We start from the raw sequence: 27,482 nt of genomic DNA on the forward strand, positions 1-27,482 counted from the left end.
TCATAATCATATGGTGGCTTTGGGGCGTTAAAACCCACATATCAATAATCAATTATCAATCAATTTATTAACTATAATAATTTAGACCTCGTTCGTTCATTTCAACTCGGTTTCGAGCATTGCTGGCCTTGTTTTAGGTCTGTGCTGAGCGCTTTATTGTAAGCGTGATCACGCCACATGAAATGTACGAATTATGGTCACGCCCCTGGTGTGCCTCAGGCTGCGCTTCCGTGGCCCTATATCAATACATACCTGTTCGCCAGCCTTCGTGTGGCTGCTCTGTGCCTGTTAATAAAGACACAAAGACAAGTTACAGAAGCTTCACGGTGACGCGTTGCGATCGCACTGCGGCATATTTATTTCGTGACAAAATCGTGGTGGCCGATGATCTATGCGCTCGTCCCGGTGTCTTCTACAGAGTTCGAGTGTTGAAAGGGCAGATCTTAAAGTAGCAGGCCTCTGAAAGAAAGGGGTACATCTAATGAAAGAAACTGCTTATTCATAGCGAACAAAGAAATGTCGTTAGAGCGCGAAGTAGGAAAAAAGGCGTCTCTTGATAGGCGTTGCCACGATAACACAAATGCCGCATGCAGAAGTACAATAGCCAATGGAAGGTCTCGTACCAGGACTCCGGCAACAAGGAAGGGACGTTGCGATTAAAATGCACACACTCGCATCACAATCACTTGCGTGAGCTGGCCGCTATATCTGAATCAAACAACACATGACCCCAACTCGTGGTATGGGTTTATCAGCAAGAGCTTGTCCGTCAGTGATACCGCATTTGCAGCTTGAAAACAGGTTATGCGTACTCAAAAGTGAATGGTGTTTTTTTTTTTAAGTACGAAATGACGTGCACCTTAAGTATTGATAACATTTTGAGAGGTGTGTTTACACTGCCATACCAACATCCTCCAGACAGAGGCGTTTCTGAGCAAGAGCTGGTTAGACATTTAATTTTTTATATTAAAGTCAATTTTATACTGTGCGCACCTACCAATATCAAGACTAGCTTGATGTTAGGCTGCAGTACAAATTCTGGTGGCTTTTCGCAGCAGACTGGCTCGTGTTAATGACGTCAGGCACCAAAACATCCAAAATTACTGCTTGTACGTCACCAAAACATTCAAAATGGTCGCTTGTGCGTCACCAACGGAGCCACGTTGGCGAATGGCCGAGAAAACGTCGATATCTTGCACGAGGACCTGATGAAAAGCTCATACCGTCTTGTGACGACAGAGTATGCAGTGAAAAAACACACTGTAATAATTTCTTCAGTGTGAAATCACACTTAGCAGTACACTCTCGAGGCTCAAGAGGGATCGGCCTTTCATTTGACGCCGAAAAACAGCAACCGAAAATCTTCGTATTAGTACCCCTTCAACGTACGGATATGCGTATAAGTCCAGAGAGAGGACACCATAAGGCTCACGTCAAACTTGTACGTATACAGTCAAATTCTATAATTTTCACAATTGCTGCCGTTTGTATACATATTTGCCCTTTTCATCGGTTCTGCCAACACTACAGATACAGTGCTTGCTACTGCTACTTTATACCCGCAAACTTCCTAATCTCATCTGCCCACCTAACTTTCCGTCTCCCCCTAACCCGCTTCCCATCTCTGCGAATCCAATCGGTTATCCTTAATGACCACCGGTTATTCTGTCTACGCGCTACATGCCCGACCCATGTCGATTTATTCTCCTTGATTTCAACTATGATATCCTTAACCCCGGAGGCCCCGCCGCGGTGGTCTAGTGGCTGGGGTACTCGGCTGCTGACCCGCAGGTCGCGGGATCGAATCCCGGCTGCGGCTGCTGCATTTTCGATGGAGGTGTAAATACTGTAGGCCCGTGTTCTCAGATTTTGGTGCACGTTAAAAAGCACCAGGTGGTCAAATTTTCCGGTGCCCTACACTACGGCGTCTCTCATAACTATGTGGTGGTTATGGCACGTTAAACCCCATATATAAACAAATCTTAACCCCGGTTTGTTCCCCGATCTACTCTCCTCTCTTCTTGTTTGTTAAGGCTACACCTAATATTTTTGCTTTCTATCGCCCACTGCGTCGTCCTCAATTTAAGCTGCACCTTTTTTGTACGCCTCCAGGTCCCTCTCCAGGTCCCTTGTACGCCTCTCCAGGTCAGCTCCGTAGGTATGTACCGGCAAGGCGCAGCTGTTATATTGATTGCTTGATTGATTGATTGATTGATTGATTGATTGAACTTTTATTATCATTTGTCACATGAAGTTTACAAACACTGATTGGACCCATAGCCTGAGGCTAGTGTAGGGTCCAATGAGAAAAGTAATGGACAGAAGCAGGAAATGTCAATTACACAATACATATGTAGCTATACAGACACTGTAATTATACACATATACAGAGTAGAGAAGTCTTTCTCTTCTTAAACAATCTGGTCACACCAAACAAAACTGCATGTGCGCATACAAAAAGTTATGACAGATAACTTCGTGGACACACCCAAAAACATCAGTTAAAATACATAAAGAACATCAAACTATCACAAGTTTTAGTTAGAAGGAAAAAAATACTAGGTATACAAGATTCACCAGCGTATATTTATACAGATGTAAGTGCTTACCACCAAAAGAAGCATTCACAGCTTGCTCAAGAATTGATTTTTTTACTTTTACCGCAGCATTGTGTGATGTCTTCAATTCAGCGGGCAAACTGTTCGAGATCTTTATTCCTGTGAACCGCATTAATATCTCACCATAAACGTTATTTCTTGGCACCAAGTAAAGTTACCGAACGTCAGGCTTCTAGTAGGGCGTTCCTCTTGAGGGATACTTTCCTATTGAGGGATACCTTCCTCTTGAGGGATAGCACACCTGAAGTGCTCCGCACTTACTGTTATCGCCCATGTGCTCAGATTTGGGTGCACGTTAAAGAACCCCAAGTGGCCGAATTCTTAAATTTCCGGAGCCCTCCACTATACGGCGTCTCTCATAATCATATGGTGGTTTTGGGACGTTAAACCCCACATATCAATCAATCAATCAATCAATCAATCACTTATTATTATCAAAACGCTACAAGAACAAGAGAAATTGGAGACCTCTCAGGTGCGCGCGCGTGCTCAGTGTGCCACAGATGGCTACGCTACACTTTGTCTCCTTTACGTCACGTTACAGCGACAGCATGCGACAGTAAAGCCCTCTCCGCGCTTAAGCGTCAAGAGTAGGCCATGCACGACAGAGAGCTGTTTGTATATTACATAGCGGGCGTACTCACTTCCCCTGAGCTTAGCACGGCGGGGCTCGTCCTGCGAGTCGAGTCCCCCGTCGTCGTCCCCTTCAACGTCGAACGAAGGGGCGTGTTGCCTCTGGTGCGAGCGAAGCTGCATGGACTCCAGGCTCCCTGGACGAGGCTGCATCAGCGACAGCACATGCCACGACTGCAGCTTCGGGCTGTCCAGGCTGCCTCCCTGCACGTTTCAGAGCAGTCGCAGAGCGAGACTCGTTTTGTCACGACGCGTCGGAACAACACTGACGAGTTACCGGATGCGTCTTGTTCTCGTCATATGCGCTATTCGCAAGATCGAACAACTTATCAGCCTATAGCCGGGAACTTCCGGTCGTTAGCATCATGTGATCAGTCAGCTCCTGAACAATCCCTCGTGTTTGACGAAAAGGAAAAAAAAAATCGGCAGATTTCACGTAACTGGGAATCGACGTTATGCGAAGCATGCGGAAGGAATGTCGCTAAATGTATGTACAAATGTTGCACGCACAGACATATGTTGAAGATTTTTGCATATGTTTATATAACCAGTTGTTTGCACTTTTTGAACAATGCCAACTGGAACTAGCGTATTAGCAACACCAGAATCTGATATGAAGCGCTGATGCTCGCGAAGATGCTGGCTCTGGACACTGCTACATAAATCAACTTCAGCGCATGGCACCTAACCACAATTGACGTTAACCCGACGTGACGGCTCTATAAAAGGAGTACATATGTAATGTTTATAAAATTGGGTAGGCAGCACTGCAACCACTATTCAGGTTTCACGAAGATTAGCGTCTATTTGAAAAGTAGTTCCGAGACCGGGCGTAGCTCTGTGGTAGAATGCTTCATTGCCACGCAGAATGCTTTGGTTCAATTCCAGCTGCAACCCTGACATTTATTCTGTTTTCGGTGGGTCGATGCTACCGATGTCGGGTATTGCTTAACGCTCAGGCGTTAAAATTGTCCGTGTGTGTTCTCGTCGTTTCTGGGTAGATGCTAAGTGTCAACATGTTCGACGACGTGCGCGACTGGATTGTGAGATTATTCATGTCTTGACCAGCGCGCCATGTTCATCAAACCACCTTACCCTCCCATGCTACTTTTGGCTCATGCCAAGTTAAGGGGGTGACCACGAGAGTACCCAAACGTAAGCAGAGATAGATAGATAGATAGATAGATAGATAGATAGATAGATAGATAGATAGATAGATAGATAGATAGATAGATAGATAGATAGATAGATAGATAGATAGATAGATAGATAGATAGATAGATACGCTCAATGTCACCGAAATTCGCTAAGAAATGATTCGCATTTAAAAAATGTCACCCACGTCTTCCCACGGGGGGAACTCGAGTAAATGCGTCGCAGAGTAGGGGGCGGGGGGAGGTGTCGCGCCGATTTGTCCGGCACGCAGTTGTCGTAGCTCTGATTACCGTGGGAACGAGTAGAGAGAGAAAAAAAAAGGGGGGGGGGGAGGTGATGCGAGATTCGAACCCGCATACGCAAAGGCGAGCGTCGTAACAACTCGGCTTTGAGGACACTAGCAGAGCATAGCATAGAAGTAGAGCCCGGAACCTGTGGCACACACCCACAATGCGGCATTGTACAGCAAGTGGAATTGAGGATGAGGAGAAAGGTGTGCAGGTGAGGTAGAAGGAAGTGGAGAGTGCACAGCATGGAAAGAAAGAGAAAACCAAAAAAGGAAGCAAGGAGGGAAAAGAAGAAACAGGGATAAATAACAAAATGAAAAGAAACGGAATAAAAGAATGATTAAAAAAAAACGGAGAGAAGAGAGAAAAAGAAAGAAACGCAAGACTATAAAGGGGAAGCAAAGAAGGTTCGGCCTCGCTAGCCCGAGGCTGACCTAATTTGTGAGAGATGATGATGATGATGACACGAGTATGTTGTATGTTGCCGGTGGATCTGCTTGAGATCTGCGGAGCTCTTTAGGCTTTGTGGTGCCGGGTAGCGCGAACAGCAATCATCATCATCAACTTACACTTCACTCCCACAAGACGCGTGCCAATGAGTCTGACGTGGAAATCTAGTAGCGAAGATTGGGGGCTGGTCGGTGCATTATTTCACAAAGGAAGGAATAAATGTGGAGGTCTCTCCTTTCTTGCTTTGTGCCCTCTCTCAAGCCTACATATTCGCTCTCCCAAGGTGTAAATAAAGCAGTGGCAAGCCTTGCGCAAGTGTTGTTTCTTTCTTTGATGCGCTGTGTTTATTGCGCAATCCTTCCTTTCTGACATCTGGCGTGGAAAGTAATGACTGTGATGGGCGATTCAGGTGACTAAATATCACGTAACAACTAGCCACAGGACTGAAATCGCGTAACAGCCTGTGGCAACTAGTCTTGCAGCAAAAATCATGTAACGTCACATGACGACTAAAAGCACGGAACAGCACTCACGTTGCTAAAAGTCCCGTACCATTATGTCTTAAGTCATTTGTATTCAGCCATGTATCACGTAACTACTCGCGTCAGTAAAAATTACACGTCCATCAACGCGCAATTCGGAGGTGGCAGGTCCGGTCTCTGCCAGCGTCAAGCTGTCTTTTCGTCCACACTACTTTCTTCCAATTTATATATTTTTTTGATGTATGAAACTACACCTGTCACAGTTCTTCATCCATTGTCTCTCTTACTTTTTTCTTTTCAAATACCAGAAACCCCACAGTATGCAACAGTACTGAAAGTTGGGCGAGTTGGTACTCATTCATGACCCCACAGTATGTATTTGTCGCCTCGCTCTAAAGCACCACTGTGTAAAATTGCTTACACCATAGTCTCACAATGCTTTTCTCCTTTTCTTTTTCCTTCCCTCGCCTACGTTTTTTTTTTATGCGAGCCTGTTTTATTTATATTATTGTGCCACTAATCGCGCTTGTATTGCACTTTTTTATAATTAGTTGGTGTTTCCATTGTATCACTATTTGTGTTATGTTGTATTCAACTACTGCATATGCCCTCCTGCTATGATCCCTTTGGCATTGGCAGTATTTACAAATAAATAAATAAATAAATAAATAAATAAATAAATAAATATCACGATTGATACAAATAATGTCTACTGCCGTTTCTTTAGCGTTATTTTCTGTTAGTTCAAATTAATGTTGTGTCTAACAAAGAAAAACAAGCCCTTCAATTTCTTCTTCTTCTTCTTCTTCTTCTTCTTCCCTTGATTTATATTGATTCATAACAAAAAAATAGGCATCTTTAGCAAAAGCTCGGAAGTACTAGCAAAACTTCACTGATGCATTGGTGCAGCCAGGGGGTGGCACACCGGGCCACAGAGCGTAGCCACAGAGCGAACATAGACCATTTCAGCAGGCTGCCACCACCCTCCTGAAATCAAGAAAGTGCGCCCCCCTCCACCCCCTGCGCTGATGGTTCTAGCCCTGCACCGCTAGTGCAAGCTGCGCACTTTTTTTTTTTGTTCTCAAATCCATTTAGCCTAAATTTAGCCCACTTCGCTTTGTGATTTTATTTCGTTTTCCTTCTCGAAATTTTCGTCCGTTGCAAAAGCCCGCATCGGCTGAAAGGGATCTCGCGCGTGGGCAGCGGCCACGTACTACCTCTTCCCCCCGCTGTCAGAAACGCGTCCCTTTTACACCATTTTGCGCGTTTCTCGTGCGCCGCTCTCCGCCCACGCCGCGTGTGGCAGAGCTCTCCGCACCCATGTTTTTTTTTTTCTTTTTTCTCCAGTTTCCACTGTCATCCGCGCTCGCTTCACCTTCCCGCTTCTCAAAACCGAACGTTCTGACAGTCGCGAAAGAAGGCCACGCAGCTTCCTACTTGCTTCGCGTTTTACATTCGCGCAGTGACGAGCAGCGTACAGAATGTGGACCATTCAACTCGTCAGTCAGAGTCAGAGATGCATGCGAGTGCCTTGAGACTGCCTCTGCTTCTTTTTTAGAAATATTGCGAGCTCTTGAAGTACATCTCCTCTCGTGCGCGTACGCTCTCACGTTAACCGACACTCGCAACTTCAGCGCTGCAGAAGAATACGAGGTGGATCTCCAGTGCTGGAACTACGCGAAAAGAGCCCAAATCTACCGTAGGGCTACAAGTCCACCCGGTGCTTCGGAACTTGTTATAACCAATAGCTACATTGCGACTCTTTATCTAGGATTGACTCGGCTAGATACCTAAGTAAGCTGGCGCAGGACATGACACTCCAGAGGTGGCAGTCATCACAGTTTGAACATCATCGACTATTCTCTCGATCCATCTCTACGACTGCGTCTATCTACCCTCTGGTCTTTCTAGGGAGGAAGGTACAGTGTTGTGCCGTCTGCGCCTGGGCGTTGTTGCGCCTTTGGGTAGCGTGGTGCGGACTCGGGCCATCCGAGTCCCCGGAGAGGACGAGTAGAGAAGCCGGAGAAGGAGAAAAAAATGTTTATATACAGTATTTACATGGTAGCGTGGTACAACATGAAAAGAGAATCACACACGAGCGCCTCTGCGCTAGCGTTTTTATACATCGTCCGCCTTCCCAAGATCCCTTGCAAAGAAAATTTATGCGCAGGATACTCCAATGAGATCGTCGTCTTCCTCTCCGTCCCCGAAGAGGGAAAGCCAAACACCGCCTCCCTCTGAACCTAGGAAAGGGGCAAGACATGCCCAGTTCGCTGTTTGGTGAGGGAGACCCCACGCGCCAGCGTGGCACCACAGTGAGATGACGTGGAATCCCATGCGCAAAGTCGCTCCCTGATGCAGCCAGGTTGACTCAAGCAAGGCAGAATACCCCGTACAGCTGCTGGGTCGACGCTGCTTCGGAGTGTTGCTCTCGGCGGCTGACAAAAGCTTGGCCAACGACTTTTGTGTCAAGAGGAGCCGGCGACGTGGTTTTTCCAGATTGTCCGCGTCCGTCGCCGTCCCGGTGCAGGGTTGACTCATCAACAGCTGCCAGGTGCCAGCAGGCCGCGAAGACCACGTGGAACTTGGGCGAGGCACAACAGCACCCCCGCCGCCAGATGATACATCGGGAGGTCGAGTTGTTCCATGCAGCTCGGCCGGGTCGATGTCGGCGACGTTCCGGCAAGGCTCTTGCTTTCTCGAAGGGCCTGGTCAAACTGGAATGCTCCAAGAGCTGGCCTCTGCGCCCCGCTTCGGTGAAAAGTGGGTGACAAGCTCCAAGAAACGACCTTTGTCAGCCACACACAATGCGACAAGCACCGCGTGCACGCCACTCTCATCGCCAGGCCTCCGATTTTACAAAGCAAACATCTTATCTTAATAACTTAAGCTCAAGGAAACAATGTGCATACCAATCGGGACAAGTGTCCAGTAACTCTTTCATACGTAACTCCATTTGGAATCGAGATAACATTATAATCAAGCTAAACAAGCAAACTGTAGAGCTCGGGACAACGAGGGAGTCAGTGAAAAATTTCTCTACGCCCTCACTGTAACACATTGAAAAAAAAAGTACACATAAACTAGGTAAAGGTAAACAAAAAAATCAAACAAACCTTCCGCGTCTTTTGACGAGTCAAAACGCTCGACTTAGGGCGTCTGCATTTGTATGAAGGCCACCTCTCTTGTAGCGCACCTCGAAATTGTGCTGCTGCAGTGCTATGCTCCATCTGAGCAAACGACCATTCTTAGGTGACATTTGGTGTAACCAGGTTAGCGGAGAGTGATCAGTTTCTATAATAAACTTAGAGCCAGCAACATAGCAGCCTAGTTTTCGTACGGCCCAAACAATGCAAGCACATTCTTTTTCCGAAGTGCTATAAGCCTCTTCCCTGCTGCTCAATTTGCGACTCAAATACAAAACCGGCCGCTCCTCTCCACTCTGGTCCGTCTGACATAGCACTGCTCCTAAACCGCGTTCGCTTGCATCACACTGAATAGTGAAAGGTTTTGCAAAATCCGGTGCCCTCAAGACGGGTTTCTCACTCAATGCGTGCTTCAGCTTCTGAAAAGCGTCTTCCTTTTTAGAGTCCCATTGAATGTTCACAGGTTCGGTCTTGCGTAAACTATCTGTCAAAGGGCTGGCAATCTCGGAGTAATTCGGGACGTAATGCTGATAGTAACCTGTGAGGCCGAGGAATGCTCTCATCTCGGTCTTAGTGCTGGGACGACGATAACCGACCACCGCGGCTACCTTGAGTTCGGACGGTCGACGACGCCCATTTCCTACAATGTGCCCTAAATAGCTTACTTCAGCACAGCCCAAATGACATTTCTCTCTCTTTACCGTAAGACCTGCATTTTTGACCCGTTCCAAAACCATCCGAAGGTGTTCAACATGGTCTTCCCATTTGTCCGAAAATATCGCCACATCGTCTAGGTAAGGCAGCGCAAATTTCTCGAGCCCGTGGAGAACCTTATCCATCAGGCGGCTGAAACAATACGGCGCGTTCTTGAGCCCAAAGCTCATCATCAAAGGACGAAAAGTGCCCAGGGGTGAGATAAAAGCAGCGTATCGACTCGCGCGCTCTGTCAAAGGGACCTGCCAATACCCCCTAACAAGGTCTAACGTAGAAATGTATTTCGCCTTAGACACTGTCTCTACCCTCTCTTCAATGTTAGGAATAGGGTAAGTCTGGTCGACTGTTACAGAGTTCAGGCGGCGATAGTCCACGCATGGCCTTGGATCACGGCCCGGAATCTCAACCAAAATCAAAGGCGAGGTGAAATCACTGTCTGCTTCGATGATAACACCTAGGTCGATCATGCGGCGAATTTCGGCCTCTAGTATCTCTCTCTGTCTAGGTGACACCCGATACGGCTTACAGCTGATCGGCTTGTTAACCGTCAGCTCAATGTCGTGCTTAATCACATTCGTTTTGCCTGGCTTCTCGGAGAAAACGGTAGCGAATTCCTGTACTAAAAGCTCTAAATCTTCCTCTTGAGCCTTACTTAGGGTGTTCCCTGTGTCTACCCTATCGGACAATGTGCTGCTGACCGTGCCATCGGAAAGACAAAGGATTTCCGCGCCCTCATCCTCAGGAACATTGAGTGCAAGGTTTACTACTGCTTTTCGTCGCATGTAGGGTTTCATTAGGTTACTGTGATACACTTTGGGGCATTTCCGGCCCCACTTTACCTCGTAGTTGGTGTCTGAAAGCACTGACAACACTGTCGCTGGTCCCTCCCATTGTACGTCCAGCTTGTTTTTTCTTGAAGGGCACAACAGCATCACCTCATCGCCCACTCTAAAGACTCGCTTTCGAGCTGACTTATCGTAACGGGCCTTGGAAAGCGCCTGTGCTGCGCGCATGTTGCTCTCCACCACTTCGCGTGTAGTCCCCAGTCGCCCCAATAAATCCAGTACATAGGAAACCACATTAGGGTCCTCCCCATATCCAGTCCATGACTCTCGTATTAAGTGCAGCGGACCTCTCAAGTTCCTGCCGTAGACAAGTTCAGCCGGACTAAAACCCGTACTCTCGTGTGGGGCCGACCTCAGAGAAAACATCGCAGCTGGTATACACCCCTCCCAGTCACTTTTATGCTCAAAGCACAAAGCTCGCAAAACGCGTTTCATGACCGAGTGCATGCGTTCCACAGGGTTCGACTGTGGATGGTGAATAGAGCTATGCGCGATTTTTATCCCGCAGCGTTCTAGGAATGTAGTCGTAAGGCAGCTTGTGAACACACTTCCGTTGTCACACTGTATCTCCGAGGGAAAACCCACCCGAGAAAAAATAGACAACAATGCGTCCACCACGCATACTGAACTCAACTCTTTCAGTGCGATTGCCTCCGGGAACTTGGTGGCAACGCACAGCGCGGTCAGGACGTACCGATATCCTGATTTAGATGGAGGCAGAGGCCCCACGATGTCAATCACGAGCCGACGGAAGGGTTCTGTGACTATTGGCACTAGTTTCATTGGTGCCTTCCATTTGTCTGTTGATTTTCCTATCCGCTGACAAGTGTCGCATCCACGGACAAACATCTCTACATCCTTCCAGCACCCGGGCCAGTAGAACTCCTGAGCCAGCTTAGCTTTCGTTTTCTTTATACCTAAGTGGCCCGCCCAGGCGTTGCTGTGGGCCAGGTCGAGAATGTTCCGCCGGTATTTTAGTGGAACTACCACTTGGTTGTAGACCCGCCCTTTAGCGTTCTCATACCTGCGATGCAACACCTCGTTTTGGGTGTAGAACGAAACGTTCTTCCTAGAGTTACCTTCCTTATGTATGGCATCTAGCAGCATAGAGAGTGCGAGATCCGCCTTTTGATCGACCACTAGCGTTGCACGGTCGGTTCTGGCTAGCTGACACCAACTGGTGGACGCGGGTGTTAACACCGAGCCTGTCACCAAGTCCTCGTTTTCGGGCGTTAGAGATATTTCCTCGCTGTTGTCGACCATAGCCCCAGTTTCCGTCTCGACAACTCGCATGGCAGACTCATTTTCCGTCGCAACTACCTCAGGTTTTCCTACACTGCCCTCGGACGTCTGTTCCCCAGAGGGTGAGCTGCTCAGCTGTTGCGTCAGCTCGCGCGCCTTCGAACGGGTAAGGGCCATGCAAGCTATTTCGGTGGCAAATGATTCTCCACGTGTTTTTAACATTTCCTCAGACTTATTTGAAAATAGGTAAGGGAAGTGCTCCGGAAGGTTGGCTGAAATTGCTGCTTCCGTACACAATTGGCCGAAAGGGCCCTCGATTACAACCCTCGCTATCGGTAGGCAGACGCTTTGCTTTTCTGCCACTTGCCGAATCCAGGCACACTCTCCTATATAGTCTTCGGAAGATACGCAACTTGGATGCGCTACATCCATTGTGGCCGCCGAGTCCCTCAATACCCTACACATTCGGCCGTTCACTGAGAGTGTCCTCATGTAAGGCTTCAACAGCTTTAAGCTATCCTCTGACTCCTGAATTGTGGCAAATGCCATGTGCCTCTTACAGCTCCTGGCCATGTGGCCCTTTTCTCCGCAGCTGTAGCAAACAACTGGCTTCCGCGCTTCTAACGCATGCGCTATGTCACCAGGCGCCTTTGAACCTGATGAAGGTGCCGCCTTAGTCCCCTCACTGTCCTTTCCCTGCTGATTGTCTAATAACTTGGAATTTTCGGGTTTCCAGTTATTTCTTGCAAACCTCTTGCGTCCCTGGTTTCCCGACCAGCTTTCTACCTTTTCATTTTTTTCCGAAGTTCGTGGTGTATTGCGGAGACTACGGCGTGAGCAGTAATCTTCGGCGAGTTCTGCTGCCCTGTTCATGTCTACGTCTTTCATCCTATCCTGCACCCAAAGCCTTACCTCCTCGGGAATTCCCCGGTAAAACTGCTCAAGTACCATCAACTCAATGACCTTGTCATGGTTGCCATAGACTTGCGCGCTTTTGAGCCACTCTTCAAAGTTGGCTCTAATTTGGTAGGCATAGTCTGAATGAGATTCGTTGCCCCTCTTAGAGTGCCTGAACCGCAGGCGGAAAGCCTCTGTCGATAGGCGACATTTTCGTAGCAATGCAGCCTTTACCCTGTCATACACCTCGGAGTCCTCTTTATTCATTCTTGCGATAACATCGGACACTTCGCCTGGTAGTACGCATATCAGTTTTTGTGGCCAAGTCTCCCTACTAAACCCTGCATTTTCGCATGCTCGCTCAAAATGCACGAGGTATAATGCAATGTCGTCACCCGCCTTGAAGGTGTGGATTAGATCCTTTATCTTTGATTCTCCACCCCCTGAATTTTGATTTCCCACGGACATACGAAGCTCCAGTTCTTTCAGACGGATTTCATGTTCTTTATCCTCGCGATCCCTCCTTATTTCCTCCTCTCTTTGTTCACGGGCTAAGCGCTCACGCTCCTCTTTCTTTGCCAAAATGGTTTCTCTGGCCTCAATGGCCTCTTCTAAACTCACTTCCTCTTTTCCCAAGTGCTCCAAAATTTGTTGTTTTCTTTTAACCGAGCCGACCGAAATATTCAGCTCCTGACAAATTTCGAGGAGTTCTTGGACCTTAAACTTCTCCATCTTAGATATGCACACCGTTTCTCTTCTAAGGTAATTTTGCCCACGAGCCACCCAATTCTTGGTCTGCGAATCAAAATTTACCAAAATCACCCTACCACGTTACCGACCATCTGCGCTAACGAGTCTGGCGAAAAGAAGAGCAAACACGCGGCACTCACCACTTCGATGCAGCCGACGCAGGCGAATCCCATAAGCTGCCAGCCACTGTTGCGCCTTTGGGTAGCGTGGTGCGGACTCGGGCCATCCGAGTCCCCGGAGAGGACGAGTAGAGAAGCCGGAGAAGGAGAAAAAAATGTTTATATACAGTATTTACATGGTAGCGTGGTACAACATGAAAAGAGAATCACACACGAGCGCCTCTGCGCTAGCGTTTTTATACATCGTCCGCCTTCCCAAGATCCCTTGCAAAGAAAATTTATGCGCAGGATACTCCAATGAGATCGTCGTCTTCCTCTCCGTCCCCGAAGAGGGAAAGCCAAACACCGCCTCCCTCTGAACCTAGGAAAGGGGCAAGACATGCCCAGTTCGCTGTTTGGTGAGGGAGACCCCACGCGCCAGCGTGGCACCACAGTGAGATGACGTGGAATCCCATGCGCAAAGTCGCTCCCTGATGCAGCCAGGTTGACTCAAGCAAGGCAGAATACCCCGTACAGCTGCTGGGTCGACGCTGCTTCGGAGTGTTGCTCTCGGCGGCTGACAAAAGCTTGGCCAACGACTTTTGTGTCAAGAGGAGCCGGCGACGTGGTTTTTCCAGATTGTCCGCGTCCGTCGCCGTCCCGGTGCAGGGTTGACTCATCAACAGCTGCCAGGTGCCAGCAGGCCGCGAAGACCACGTGGAACTTGGGCGAGGCACAACAGCGTAGCCTTCACCAGTGCCTACTCATTTAAGAGGGATGGCCGACAGCGCGGAGTGCAACGACTGTGCCGTCGATGCGACTATTGAACACATCTTATGTTACTGCCCGGCATACACAAACGAGAGGCTTCACCTGCGCAGTGTTTTAAATCAACTGGACAGAAGTGATTTCACTGTCGAGAAAGCCCATCCAATTTCCGGAAGACAACGAAAGCACTGTTGCGTTTTCTCAAAAACACCGGCCTGTTTCATCGTTTGTGATGGTGAAACTGTAACGCGTCGGCCCAGTCAGTGACCTTTTACCTTCTCCTCTATAAATTTCCTTCTCTTCTGCCCTTCCTTAGTGCAGGATAGCCTACCGGGGCTCAGCCCTGGTTAACCTCCCTGCCTTTCTCCTTGTGTTCTCTCTCTCTCAGGAGTGAGTGAGTGCACGTGTGGGGGGAGATGTTAGGGGAGCTTCTTCTTCAAAGCTCCCCGCCTTCTCTCTCTCTCTCCTTCTATATCATGTTTTTTTTTCTTGCACAAGAGAAAAGAATCCAAATAAAATCCAACTCATTTCAAGATTATCTGAATGTACATGGGTGGTCAAAACATCACAGGCCCTACGCCGACATAATACTTGCCCATTCCTGATCCAGACATTAAGGGCCTGCAATATCCTTCCCATCAACGTAATGCTTCCACACGACTCAACTAACACTCTTCAAACGAACAACCGAAGATCTATAGAGCATGGCGTCCACTGTACAGAAAAAAAAAGAATAGCGACAAAAAATATAGCGGTGACAAAAATATAAAAAAAAAGAAAAGGCGAAGTTCGGAGCAGCAAAGATTGTGAAATTGTATATTAGAATGTAAACAAATATGCTCTATCATATACAGCGTATTTGTAACAAATATGCTGTAACGAATTGTTCAATGGCACATTGACTGAGTTATGGTTTGACAACAGTGGAGTACAGATTGGCGGCACGGGAAAAATGGTCTATATCAGTAATCAATCAATAGATTGATTGATTGACTGATTGATAATTATCAGCTAAATTTCACGTCTAAAATACCGGCACGAATAGAACGGTCAGATATGGATACGTGATCGATCATGAGCTGCAGGTTATTTTAGGCACACCGAAGGACGGATACTTGTTTTCTCGAACAATGTACGCGTGCTTCGTCAGTCGACTGCGCTGCCAATGATCTTATCTCACGGCCCCACCTAACCCTCTACCAGCGTTGACTGATTTCCAGCCATGTCGAAACAATTAAAACGAACGCTTTTAGGGGCGAAGCTCTTAGGGCGTGGGCTGTGCGTCCCCTGTAGCCTGTATGTAACCACCTCTAGTTTAGTTCTTGCAGTCTTCACTAGATGGCGGTACCGTCCCCTGTATGTAGCCACCTCTACTTTAGTTCTTGCAGTGTTCACTAGATGGCGGTACCGTCTCCTGCATGTAGCCACCTCTCGTTTAGTTCTTGTAGTGTTTACTAGATGGTGGTACTTGTAGCTGATGATGAAAAGATGCAAGATGTTATAAACTAGAAAGCGGTACTTGTAGTTGATGAAAGACGCGAGATCTTATAAAATAGGAATGATGTCACATATGGCGCGTGTCATTGGTTGAAGGCAATCGTTCGATTTAGTGCGGCGACGTACGCTAGGGGGAGCGATGTAATAAAATCGAGTGGGCAAAATGTACAGAGGATTCATGGTTTAACCGGTTTACCTCCGGAGCTTCGCCCACTCATCATCATTCACTTCGTGGATATGGCGGAATTTTTTAGTCTCACAGCTAAGGCGTAAGCGGCCGTCCATATACACCGATAAATAAGACGCAAATGTGAACACCTTCGACGAGGAAACGCTACACTGTTTTGTTGTTGTTTTTTTTCGACAGCTTTACAGCACAGTGACATACATGCTCGCGGAGCAAGATTCTGTCATGCGCGCATAATGCCCAAGTCGAGTTACTGCGGTCGTGCAATCGAAATCACTGATATTAAGGGAACGCCTGAAGGGTTTGCCGTTTAGTCGATGTACTGGCCTTATACAAACGTATCTCACAGCGCTTCATTTTTTTTAAGATTATAAATCACTCATCGACCACGATTCAATTGCAACATATACCTAAACACGTTGATGAGTTACAAGAAACGGGCAAAACGGGCATATTAAATGACCCGTCACACTGAAGTGGAATGCAAGGCGTTGTGAATTAAATCCGTGTCGCTTGTCTTGCGGCACACATTAGATACCCGGCTCGAGAGATAAGGCGGTCTCCAATGCTCTCAAAGACGAGCGCCCAGAAAGCGCGGTCTCAGGTGCGTGCATCTTATACCCGTAAAGCAAGAACACTCTCTAATCTTTCTCGGTTGAGCAGAGAAAAGGAAGATCGCCCGAGGGTAACGTGGAAAGCAACGTAACGAAAGCGACAGCAGCCACACAAATTCACTGACGCAGTTGGGCCGAAATGTGGAGGGAAAAAATATGACCGCTCACTTCCTGGTCAGCCATACGTGCGCATCTAAATAAATTAAGAAATTAAACAACTCTGATTACGGCCAGCCAGGTTGGCATATAAGCAGCCGCGTACAGAAAGACTCTCGATTTCATCGAATCAAAGCGGAAAGAAAGAAGGAGCTTCTGTTTTTTTTTTTTCTTGCTGTTTAGGAAGCAATGCAAGAAGGGGCCTCTCCTCCTTTGCGCAGTCCTCCTCGTAGCCATTATCCAGTTTCCAAATAAGCCCAATGGAACCGATAGCGAAGCATCACGCTTCACTGGAGCAACCGCTAGGCGCGCCGCCTCATTTGCGTGCTTATCTGCGGGCCACGCGTGCTGCCTGCGCCGCTGCAACCGTGGAGAACGTGCAACAGCGCGCTGGCGGCAGCAGCGATAGCTCGGCGCCAACTCAGCCGTTGTTTCCCGCCGCGGCATGTAATAGTGCGTGCGTACGTTGCACGCCTAGGCAAGCAGCGGTATTGGACACTAACCGGCGCGGTGGTATGTCGGCTGGCTGGCCGCACTACTACGTACGTGCAGCGGCTCTAACGGGTCCCGCCAGGCGGCGTTCAATGCGCGTGATCCGGCGCGAGACTTTTTTACGCCTCTTCTTACCGCACCGCGGTCGTGTACCAAGATAGTGGCGCGCAGATCGCAGGGCCCGATAAGCGCCCTCTAGGGCGCCTCCGCCTGTTGCTCCGTGGCTTTTTTTTTCTGACGCCAGCGTGCTTTATGTTTTACGACCGGCCGCTTTTTATGGGAGGTGTCACTGCGGGGAAGCGTTTTATGTCTCTCTTTTTTTTATCTCGCTGACATGACGCGCTCTGTCGCTTTCTGTTGCCACCTGCCAAGTGAGAAGGACTGCGAGCGCAATGCGGGTGGCATCGCTGTACTTTTGCTTTTGACTGGAGGACAGGGGGGATTCCTTCGAACAATGAGCAACAGTTGACATGTTGTTATCTGTTTGACAGAGCACCTTGCACCAAAGCTAAGGTGTCCATTGGTGTTAATGATCGGGTGTCGTTCTAAAGGACACGCAAGTGCCGTTGTTCTTTTCTTTAACGTAGTTGATGGTGGCAGAAGCTTGGCATGAATAAATCGACAGGGTTTTTGTACTTATGTTTATTCGTCTCGAATACATTCGCTACATATTTCGCATGAGTGTGCTCGAGCAATCCTGCGCACATTTTATGAGTAGCATAGCCAAATAAAAGTGTTTCGAGTGCAGTGGGGCGGGGAAGGGGGGCTGTTCAATCATACTTTATGAATGTTCGTGCGGGTGTCTGTGCGTGCGTATATGCATCTGAAATATTGAGAATTTTCGGGGAACCCGGTTTCTTTCAGCCACCCAACTTGGCTATAAGATATAGTGCTTTCAATGCTGAAAACTGACAAGTAGTACAGAGAACACGTCGTTCGAGACACTATACTATCAACGGTAAGACATTTTACGATCAGTCATACAGGAGGAAAGGCATAGTACGCCGCAAAGACACAAATTCGATTCGATGCCACCGACACCTTCGGTATCGCGTGGTCCGTGATCTTCGTAACTTAGCGCAATGTCGCATACTTGTGCTAACTGCAAGTGCAATTTGCTGCAGTGTCTCGTTCTTGTCGACGCGTGTCGGGTCCGAAGCAGGGATATACGTCGTGCAGGCCGGTATTATGTCGTCCGTTATGTCGTCCGTTATTATGTGTTATAGTGAGCCGAGCTGCGTATCTGCACGGTTGAAGCTTTGAATTGCACGAAAGTGTGGTTAATGTCACGCGAATATCACATGTATTCGCTTCGCTTCTCGATCGCGGTGTTTACAGAGCTCCACTTTCATCGTTGAGTCGCACACGAACAGAACCACGACGTGCGCAAAGTGAACCGCTGAATACGTGGTATAGGCGCTCGCTGTATGCAAGCCTTTCCACAGCTCCTCGATAGTCGATAGAATATAGATTAGATCTCGGATACATAGACCCTTTGGCGACTGGCCTAGTTAAACACTCTCACCGACGCTGGGGAATGTTAATTGCAGGCAGCCATTACGGCGAGATGATTAAGTCATCTCGATGGGCTTTCCCAATCGCAGTTAATATATACTTAAAACTGAGAATGGTCTCGACTTCGAAGTATATAGTTTCTCCTAGATAAATTCTTAACGGCGACAGTTCACTTCGCGAAACTGCGTTTGCGCCCGAAAATAGCGAGGAAATCACCACAGTTCAACGTGCAGAACATTCCTCGTCACATGATTTCAGACGCCTAAGGAAACATTATGCAGCGGGTGTGTTTGACATACCTGCTGAGATTATTTTTGTTTATTGAGAAAAGCGAGCGATTGCGTTATCCAACCTTCCCTGGCTTCATCAGCAAGGGAAGAGAGAAATAAATAAAAGGAAGAGACAGGGAGGTTAACCTAGAAGAACTGGTTTGCTACCCTGTACAGGGGTGGGGAAAAAAGGGTAGGAAAAAAGTTAGAAGTGGGGTGTAGCACACAAGAGGTGGTGCCTCACGGAATGGCTATGTAGTGTACCGTTTTTCACAGTGAACATGGGCGCTTTCGTTACGCCTTTTGCTTCTCAGAACACGTCCCCTTCCATAAAATCAGTTGCAGCGCCGTGTGTGACACTTCTTTCTTTCGATCGCCCCGTGTGTTAAGAGATGTTTTATATTTTCGTCGTGGTGCTTATTACCGACTCGAAAAACATCACGTGCCACCATACAAACAGGGTTGCCTGGTTTATCTACTTTGAGCCAATGTGGCTACCCTTTGAGGCCTCTCGAGGCAGAAAAGTTGTCGTGACGAATTGGCCACTTCTTGGTTCTTTCTTTCCTCGACTGAAGGGACTAATGAATATTTGGTGACGTTTCAGCCGCTGGGGTTCGAGTGTTTTATTTCAGAACCTGGTGGCCAAGACGAGTTAAATTTCCTACTTCTAAAATTGAATTTCTCGCTTGCCGTATACCAAAGCGAAGGCTTTCGGGTGCGTGGCCGGACTCCTGAGGAAACTGTTACACATGACTTGAACTTTCGCCTCATCTGTTGCTTAATGCGATTTTAAACCAAAGTTTGAAGTGAGCAGGACAATAGAAAGCGCTTCGCATTCGAAATTGAGGGCAGATCTGCACAAAACATTCGAAATAGTATGTCTGACTTGTGTGATTTCTTGACATTACGTGTGGACTGCGACTGAGGAACACTAGCCGCTCGGATATCACCATCACGTGAGAAATGATCGTGAAAGTAGGAACCATGCTTCGGCTGTCTTCGGATAGTGTTGTGTGCTGCGCAGTGGCGATGCGCGTGGACTTAAATAGGCCGTAGCCTCGTGGTAGCTGCGGGAGGTCGTGGGTTCAAATCCACGTGCCACCGGATACCCACCGGTTCTCCAAAATGGGCACAGGCGTCCCCCGGCCCGACACTCAGGTATACTTTCAGGGGTGAAACGTCTGGAAAGGGCAGCGCACGCCATTCAAATCACGTCGAAACCATGTGAGCACGATTGGTTGAGGTAAAACTCGCTCGGTAAATCAAGAAAATGTGCTGCGGCTTGAAAGAAAGAGCCGGCGTGCCACATTGGCGAGAATGGTTCCGTGGCGGCCCCAAAGGATGAACGCGAAACCGGGCTGCGAAGTACGATAACCTGGGCCACCGTTGTTGGCCAAATCGAGTGCCGGTGTCCAACCAGATAGCCGGTTTACGTGGTTAAATTAGGGAGATAAGCATTCGGGATGTCAGCCATTGTCTTGTCCGATAACTCGCTGCCCTCTATGTACTCGTGGGGAATGGAAATGAGATGATAAGAAGGAACGTACCGGCAAGGGGACGGAAGCTTCTTCGTTCGATCCGACAACTGTTTGTTACATTAGCAGCTGAATGTAAACGCACGTCGACCATGAGCCATATGTGTGTTAAACTGTGGCATGCAGAGAAAGTGCTCCATATTTCCACGGCATCCGCCTGGGCTGTTGGTGATTGCGGTTTTATTGCGATCGAGAATGAGAGCACACACGCGTTCGTGAATGCGACGCCCAACCAGGCGATGCTTTTCAAAATTGATTACCGAGGTAAGAATCCAGCTGACTGGCTGATTCCGGCGATTACAGCTGTACGTGTTTGTGAAGTCGGGCGAAGTATAACGTTGATGTGTAATCCAACGAGCAAATTGGCTCAGCTGTATCTTCATGCACGCCTGCCGTCATGACTGCATAATCCTACCAATTATAGTGAGCCGAGCGACCTGCTTCATCTTCCCGCTCGTTGCTAATAATCGCACAAAAGTTAGGTTTTCGTTATGACATCCACAGCATCTTGAGTGATTCTGGAGGAGTGGAAAAAGGCACCTAATTTCTTTCTGCCTCGTGTGTGACACGGCGCAGTGCCTTACAGAGAAATGGGTAAGGAGAATAAAGAAAATGAAAGTAATAGGGATGGTTAGAACCAGTCAGCAGACGTTGCAGGTCACAACATATGGACGGAGGGACAGCTGTCACAGCATCAACAGCAACCAGGAGTAAACGAGAGTCATTTGGAGCGTCTCGATGGTGACAGCAGCGCATGTCGCTCTCCAAGGTTTATTCGACAGTCGGTGGACTTTCTCTCCTTTTTTCCCTATCTCTTTTTCTCAACTTTCTATTCTCCTTCCTGTTCATGCAAGCTCCCTATTGCCCCAGTGTAGGGTAGCCAACCGGAAGTCTTTCTCGTGGACTTCCCTGTACTCTCCCTTTCTGTCTACTTCCTCTCCTTCGGTGGACTAGCTTTTGTGAATTCGAGGTCACCCTTCAGAACTACGAATGAAAGCTGGAAATTATCTATACTTTTCACTCTACTTATAAGCGTGAAGCTAGGGTTATACTAACAGTTCACGCAGTTTTTATGGGCGAAGCTCCTTAGGGTGTGGGTTAGTCCCGCGTCCATCGTAGTAGCCACCCCTACGTCTTCCAATGGCGAAGCAGAACGGCGGGCGCGTTGAAGACGCTTGCGCTCGGCTTCCTTGGCTCGCGTCACGTCGGTGTTGCCCGCGCACCGTCTGTATTCTCGAACGCGATCGGACGTATGGACGCATGCACGGACAGATAGGCACACGGACGGATGGACGCACGCGTGGACGGACAGACAGGCATTTGGATGGACAGACATCCATCCATTCACCTGTCTGTGTGTCTATCCGTGCGTGCATGCATGCATAAGTCCTTCCGTGCATCCATTCGTGCATCCGTCCGTCCGCGCGTGCGTCCATCCGTCCATGTGTCCGTCCGTGCATCAGTCCTTCCGTGCGTCCATCCCTCCATGCGTCCCTTCGTGCGTCCGTGCATGAGTCCGCCCATCCGTCCACTTCGCCCCACTCATCATCATTCACCTCGTGGACATGCTGTGATATTTTTTCAGATTGCGTGGCGAGAGAGAACGGCGCGTACGAAAGGAGGGAAGGAAACGCGCATGCGCACCCGCTTTATATTCACACTTGAAGGAGAGGAGACTAGAGGAGGAATAGTGCATGCGCCGCGATAGCAGAAGCGACAACGCAGGAGAAGCAGCGCAAGTAGGTTGTAGAAGAAGGGGAGAGTAAGGCGCAGTTATTGGAGAGAGGGAAGGAGGAGAGTTGCGCCTATGTAGTGTGAGTGCGGACGCCGACACCGTGGGACATATATCCGAGCAAGAGACGCTCCACGTCTAAAACCTGCGCACCACAGCTGTAACGCCGGAAGAACGTCGCCACCACGGAACCCGAACAACAGCAGCAGCCTGCAGTGGCGAGGAAAGCGCATTTGGTCTTGCCTCGACCGAGAAAGAAAGCGAGCGATCCAAAACGGCTCTCCACGCATGCAACGCGCAGCTTAGTCTGGTTTGCTCCCTCTCTGGAGCACGCGCATTCACGGGACCATGACGCGAAGAGCCGCTCGACCAATTACCTTCGCAAAAAAGAAAGAAAGGCTCAGCCCAGGAGGGCTAGCACTGTAAGCAGAGAGGACCCGCAGGCACCCCTTGCTCCCGATCTGACTCTCAACTAGCTGTTAGCTGTTCCAGAAGAAAACCAAAATGACGCTGCGGGGATGGTAAACATCACGAAAAAGCCGCGTTTTTCACTGCGGCCCTGTGCGATTGCTACGCGGTGCCCAAATAGGCGAGGGAGGGCGCGAGGAAGCGCTGCTTACGTGCCGTAATAGGGACATCGTCACGCACGCCGTCATGGCTGCGTGATCCGTCAAAATCAAATCAAAAGCGGGCGAGCGTGGAGCGCCCCGCGGACACATTTGGCGTACTACGCGAACGGCTGCGTCCCTTGTAGCAGCCCTGCTTGATCGACGTCTATCTATCTATCTATCTATCTATCTATCTATCTATCTATCTATCTATCTATCTATCTATCTATCTATCTATCTATCTATCTATCTATCTATCTATCTATCTATCTATCTATCTATCTATCTATCTATCTATCTATCTATCTATGTATCGATGTATGTATGTATGTATCTATCTATCTATCTATCTATCTATCTATCTATCTATCTATCTATCTATCTATCTATCGATGTATGTATGTATCTATCTATCTATGTATCGATGTATGTATGTATCGATGTATGTATGTATGTATGTATGTATGTATGTATGTATGTATGTATGTATGTATGTATGTATGTATGTATCGATGTATCACGTATGTATGTATGTATCGATGTATCATGTATGTATGTATGTATGTATGTATGTATGTATCTATCTATGTATCGATGTATGTATGTATGTATGTATGTATGTATGTATGTATGCATGTATGTATGTATCTATGTATGTATCGATGTATGTATGTATCTATCTATCTATGTATGTATCGATGTATGTATGTATGTATGTATGTATGTATGTATGTATCTATCTATCTATCTATCTATCTATCTATCTATCTATCTATCTATCTATCTACCTATCTACTTTCCCCTACCACGCCAACTTACAGGTTGCCCGATTGCCCATGACCTGATGGATCTATGGTAGCTATTGATCTTATTTCTATAGCATCGCCCCGCCGTGGTGGTCTAGTGGCTTAGGTTGCTGACCCACAGATCGCTGCTGATCCACAGATAGCGGGATCGAATCTCGGCGGCGACGGCTGCATTTTTGATGGAGGCGAAAATGTTGTAGGCCCGTGTGCTCACATTTGGGTGCACGTTAAAGAACCCCAGCTGGTTGAAATTTCCGGAGCCCTCCACTACGGCGTCTCTCATAATCATATGGTGGTTTTGCGACGTTACACCCCCACATATCAATCATTATTTATATATCACCAAGCTGCTCAGCTTGATGCTATTCAACCATTTACGAATCAAACGGTTGGATCAATTTAATCGGGTAACTCAGTGCGCGACTGCATGTGTGTGTCGCTCTTTAATGGACGTGTTTTGCGTGTACTTTTAAGAAAAAATAAACACAACGTTTAGTATAAGCTTATCATGTGCTGGGCCGAATCAAGCGCCCCTCTGATGGATTCACACGAATCTGTATTACGATTAATAAATTGATATATCGCTACGCCCCGAGTGGACTCTACGCCTGCCGCGCTAGATTGTAACGCGTGTCTAGAGGTAAGCACCACTCGCTCGCTGGATTACGTGCAGACCGGTTGTGCCCTCGCAATCTCCGACGACAGTGCAGCTCTGGCCGACTGGGTTGGTCCTACGCCACCTCGTGTTGCCGACAAGAGCTCTCGCAAGTGGTGTCCCGCCCTCGGACTCCTGCCACCGTGTTCATCTTTCCTATCTTCTCTGTACTTCCGTCGCTCCCTGTCCCTGCGCCTCTCACTCTACATATATACCTTCTAACCCTATCCTTTTAATCCCTCCTTACCCTCATCTCTTGTGAGCTACTGTTGAGGTGTCGCCCCAGATGCAGGCAGTTACGGGGCTCACTTTTCTCTTCTTTTCCCTCTTAGAACCACATAATAATAATACTAGGTAAGCGCGATTCGGGAAAGGATCTCAGCTGCAGCACATGCGCGCCTCATACATGACGCGTATCGACGGTTGGTGGTATGGCGTGTCGCTGCGTTACTGCATTGCTAATTGGATGACCTTGGAAATTCCTCGCGAGATTGGCGTTGCGAGAATAATTTCGAGAGATCTGACTGGCCGGACACTGTCAGCAGGTTGCCCAAGGCGTTGCTGTAAAGTATCCCCAACTATAGCGACAGCGCAGCAAGAGGACAATAATGTGTCGAACATCTGCGTGGTTGTTACCATTAGGGAGCCTACATTAACGGCCGTTCATGTAGGCTCCCTAGTTACCATACCGGAAATCGAATTCGGACTTTCCAATTCTCTAGATGGTACGCTATGAGCTCTTCATGGTACACAAGTGTTCTTAGGTGTGTTAGCTGTTTCATACAAGTCATGCATATGCACAACAGAGTACGCAGAAGGTTGACAAATCGGGCTGGTTGGTACTCCAGGATCATAACCGTAATAGCGCGGAAGCAACACGAGGTACAAAAAGGGACGCTGACGGGAGGACGCAGCGATTGCCTTCTCTGCGTTATTCGTCCCGTTTTATGCGCTGTTCTGCCACAATGGCAACGCTGATAATCCTTTTTTTTTTTACATTAATTATCCTGTGTTCCCCGTCTCATAAACTAGCAGCCCACAGACAAAGCTCCCCCTTCTAACCTCGTTGTTCTTTGCGTGTGTACGGTGTATGCGTGAGAGAAAGAGAGAGAGTGCGTTTTTCTTTTTTTACATTAAGAAAATGAGTGGGGATTTGTCCTATTGTTTTCATTTCATGGATCACACGTCAAATGGCCGACAGTTTTAGGTTTAGCCGTCCGAAGCACAAAGACGTCCGCAACACAAATGGGGGACCACCACATTTGAAGCCTGGGAACACTAAAGAGAAAAATATATTTTCTCGTATTCGTAAATTGCTCTTTCACAATTTCAAAATCAGCGCGATCGTTGCAAGAGGACGATTGGGAAGCGAAAAACGGGGCGAAAAGAGAATACGGGTAGCGACGCTACACTGAAATTTCCGCACCGAACGTCCTGACGTCATAGATTTTGACGGCATCTGCTAGGACTTATACGTAGTTCCTAACCGGTAAAGATGATGTGAATTTCCATAAACTTAACAGAACAATTTGCAGGAAATTTCATTGAGCCAATATCGCCGAAATACGAAAACTACGATTTCAAATCCATGACGTTATACCCGCGATCATTTTGGCGCGACATTTAAAAATAAAACTTTGACTGATTTTCTCCTAATAATTAACCTATGATGATGAAATTAAGGGGGTTAGGGTTACTACAGTTTAGTTTGCCAATCTTAAAGTGATTATTGTTTCAGTTTAGTGTCTACTGCACATAAATACGTGCGGTGACCTTCTAAAGGGCACAAGAAGGGAAGCTGACTAAATCCGCTGAAGGAGTCGGAGAGACTTTACGGGGCAAACGATAAGCACGTAAACACAACACGCACAAACACACGCACGTCGAGAATGGACGCCAGCCGCAGTTTCCGGTGGGCGTGAAGATTAACCCTGCGGCATCGTGAGGACGGAGGTCTTTTCCGCGAAACCAGTGAGGAGCCAGCACGGGGAAAGGGGGGGGGGGGGGTCACACACGTTTGGTTCTTGGGTCACGTGTTTCCTGCGGCCACTGCTACGATGGATGACCTACAGCCACTTCTGGCTTTACATAGTACACCTGCCACCTGCCCGAGGCATGCGATCTGCCGCAGTGCACTGGTAGATTGCCTGCAAGTCCCAGCTCATCATCGCAGTGGTGTTTGAGTTCCCTCACATCTTCATGCAAGATACTTAATGAAGTCAATGAGGGTGGCGATTTGGGCTTGTTGGTATGGTTGCATGATGATGGATGGTAGCGCAGACAACGAACACGGACAAGAGAAGGCACATAGACACAACACAGCGCTAACTTTCAACAACAGTTTATTACACGCAGATCTCCGTGGTGTATGCGATCCACCACGCCAACGTCGCACGTGCGTAGCTCTAAAAACCATCAAATATAACCAACGCGCGTGTTCCAATACTTTACAATTTTATATTTTTCAATCTTTTTCTACTTTTTCTTTCTTCCTTTTATCCCATGTTACCACAAACCCTATCGCGAATACATGTAATCAAGTTCCTTATCTGTCAACACCACTGATGGGCTGCTCACACACGTGTCACCTAGCTCTGCAATTCTGCCGGCCTCCAATACCAACCGCGTCATCTCGTGCCTACTTCTATTGATTATAACCGTTTCCTTGAATTTCGGTGTGCAATTACATCTCTGGCAATGAAGGGAAAGAAAACCATCAGGAACAACACTATTTACTTTGTTATTGTGCTCGCGCAAGCGATCGTTTATGCATCTACTGGTCTGACCGATATAACACTTTCCACAAGTAAGTGGAATGAGGTATACAACACACATGATGCACTCCACAAATAGGTTTCTATGTTTCTTTTGGCATACATTTGATTTTCCCTTGTCTGGTCTTGTGCTTCTGCAAAGACTCACCAACTTATTGGGTGCCGAGAAAACTACGTTAGTGCCACATTTTTCCGCAATCTTTTTTATCCTGTGAGAAACCTTATGCATGTATGGAATTACGGCAAAACTTTCCTTTCTTGAGCTCACCCTATCCATCCCTTCACATCTTTTCTCCAGCACTTTTCTGTGCAATCCTTCAGCAACGGACACGACGAGGCTCTTGGGGTACCCGGCATTGCTTAGCCTCGAGACCTGTTGTCTGAAGCTTTCATTCATGAGGCACCGGCAGGACTTCTTTAGTGCCTCACTCAAGCACATCTTCGCAATGCCTCGTTTTACCAGTTTAGTATGCGCTGAGTGAAACTGTAGTAAAGGCTTACTTGCTCTGGGCTCGTAACACCAGCATGTCTTTTCATCTGAGAATTGAAAGTTAATG

At 47.8% G+C, this 27,482-nt stretch overlaps 1 protein-coding gene across 2 annotated transcripts in view; it reads right to left on the reverse strand.

Annotated features, from left to right (window-relative positions):
- Positions 1 to 315: 315 nt before the first annotated feature.
- The window catches only part of LOC142780301 (uncharacterized), a 78,011-nt gene continuing 50,844 nt past the window's right edge, over positions 316 to 27,482 (reverse strand). For both annotated transcript variants that reach the window (XM_075882150.1, XM_075882149.1), the window contains exons 2-3: positions 3,263 to 3,455; positions 316 to 459 (exon numbers count right to left, since the gene is read on the reverse strand). In XM_075882150.1, coding sequence (XP_075738265.1) covers positions 413 to 459; positions 3,263 to 3,455 — 240 coding nt within the window. In that variant the 3' untranslated portion in view covers positions 316 to 412. The remainder of the gene's footprint in view (positions 460 to 3,262; positions 3,456 to 27,482) is intronic.

This window comes from Rhipicephalus microplus, chromosome 2 (assembly GCF_043290135.1).
Source record: "Rhipicephalus microplus isolate Deutch F79 chromosome 2, USDA_Rmic, whole genome shotgun sequence".
NCBI lineage: Eukaryota > Metazoa > Arthropoda > Arachnida > Ixodida > Ixodidae > Rhipicephalus > Rhipicephalus microplus.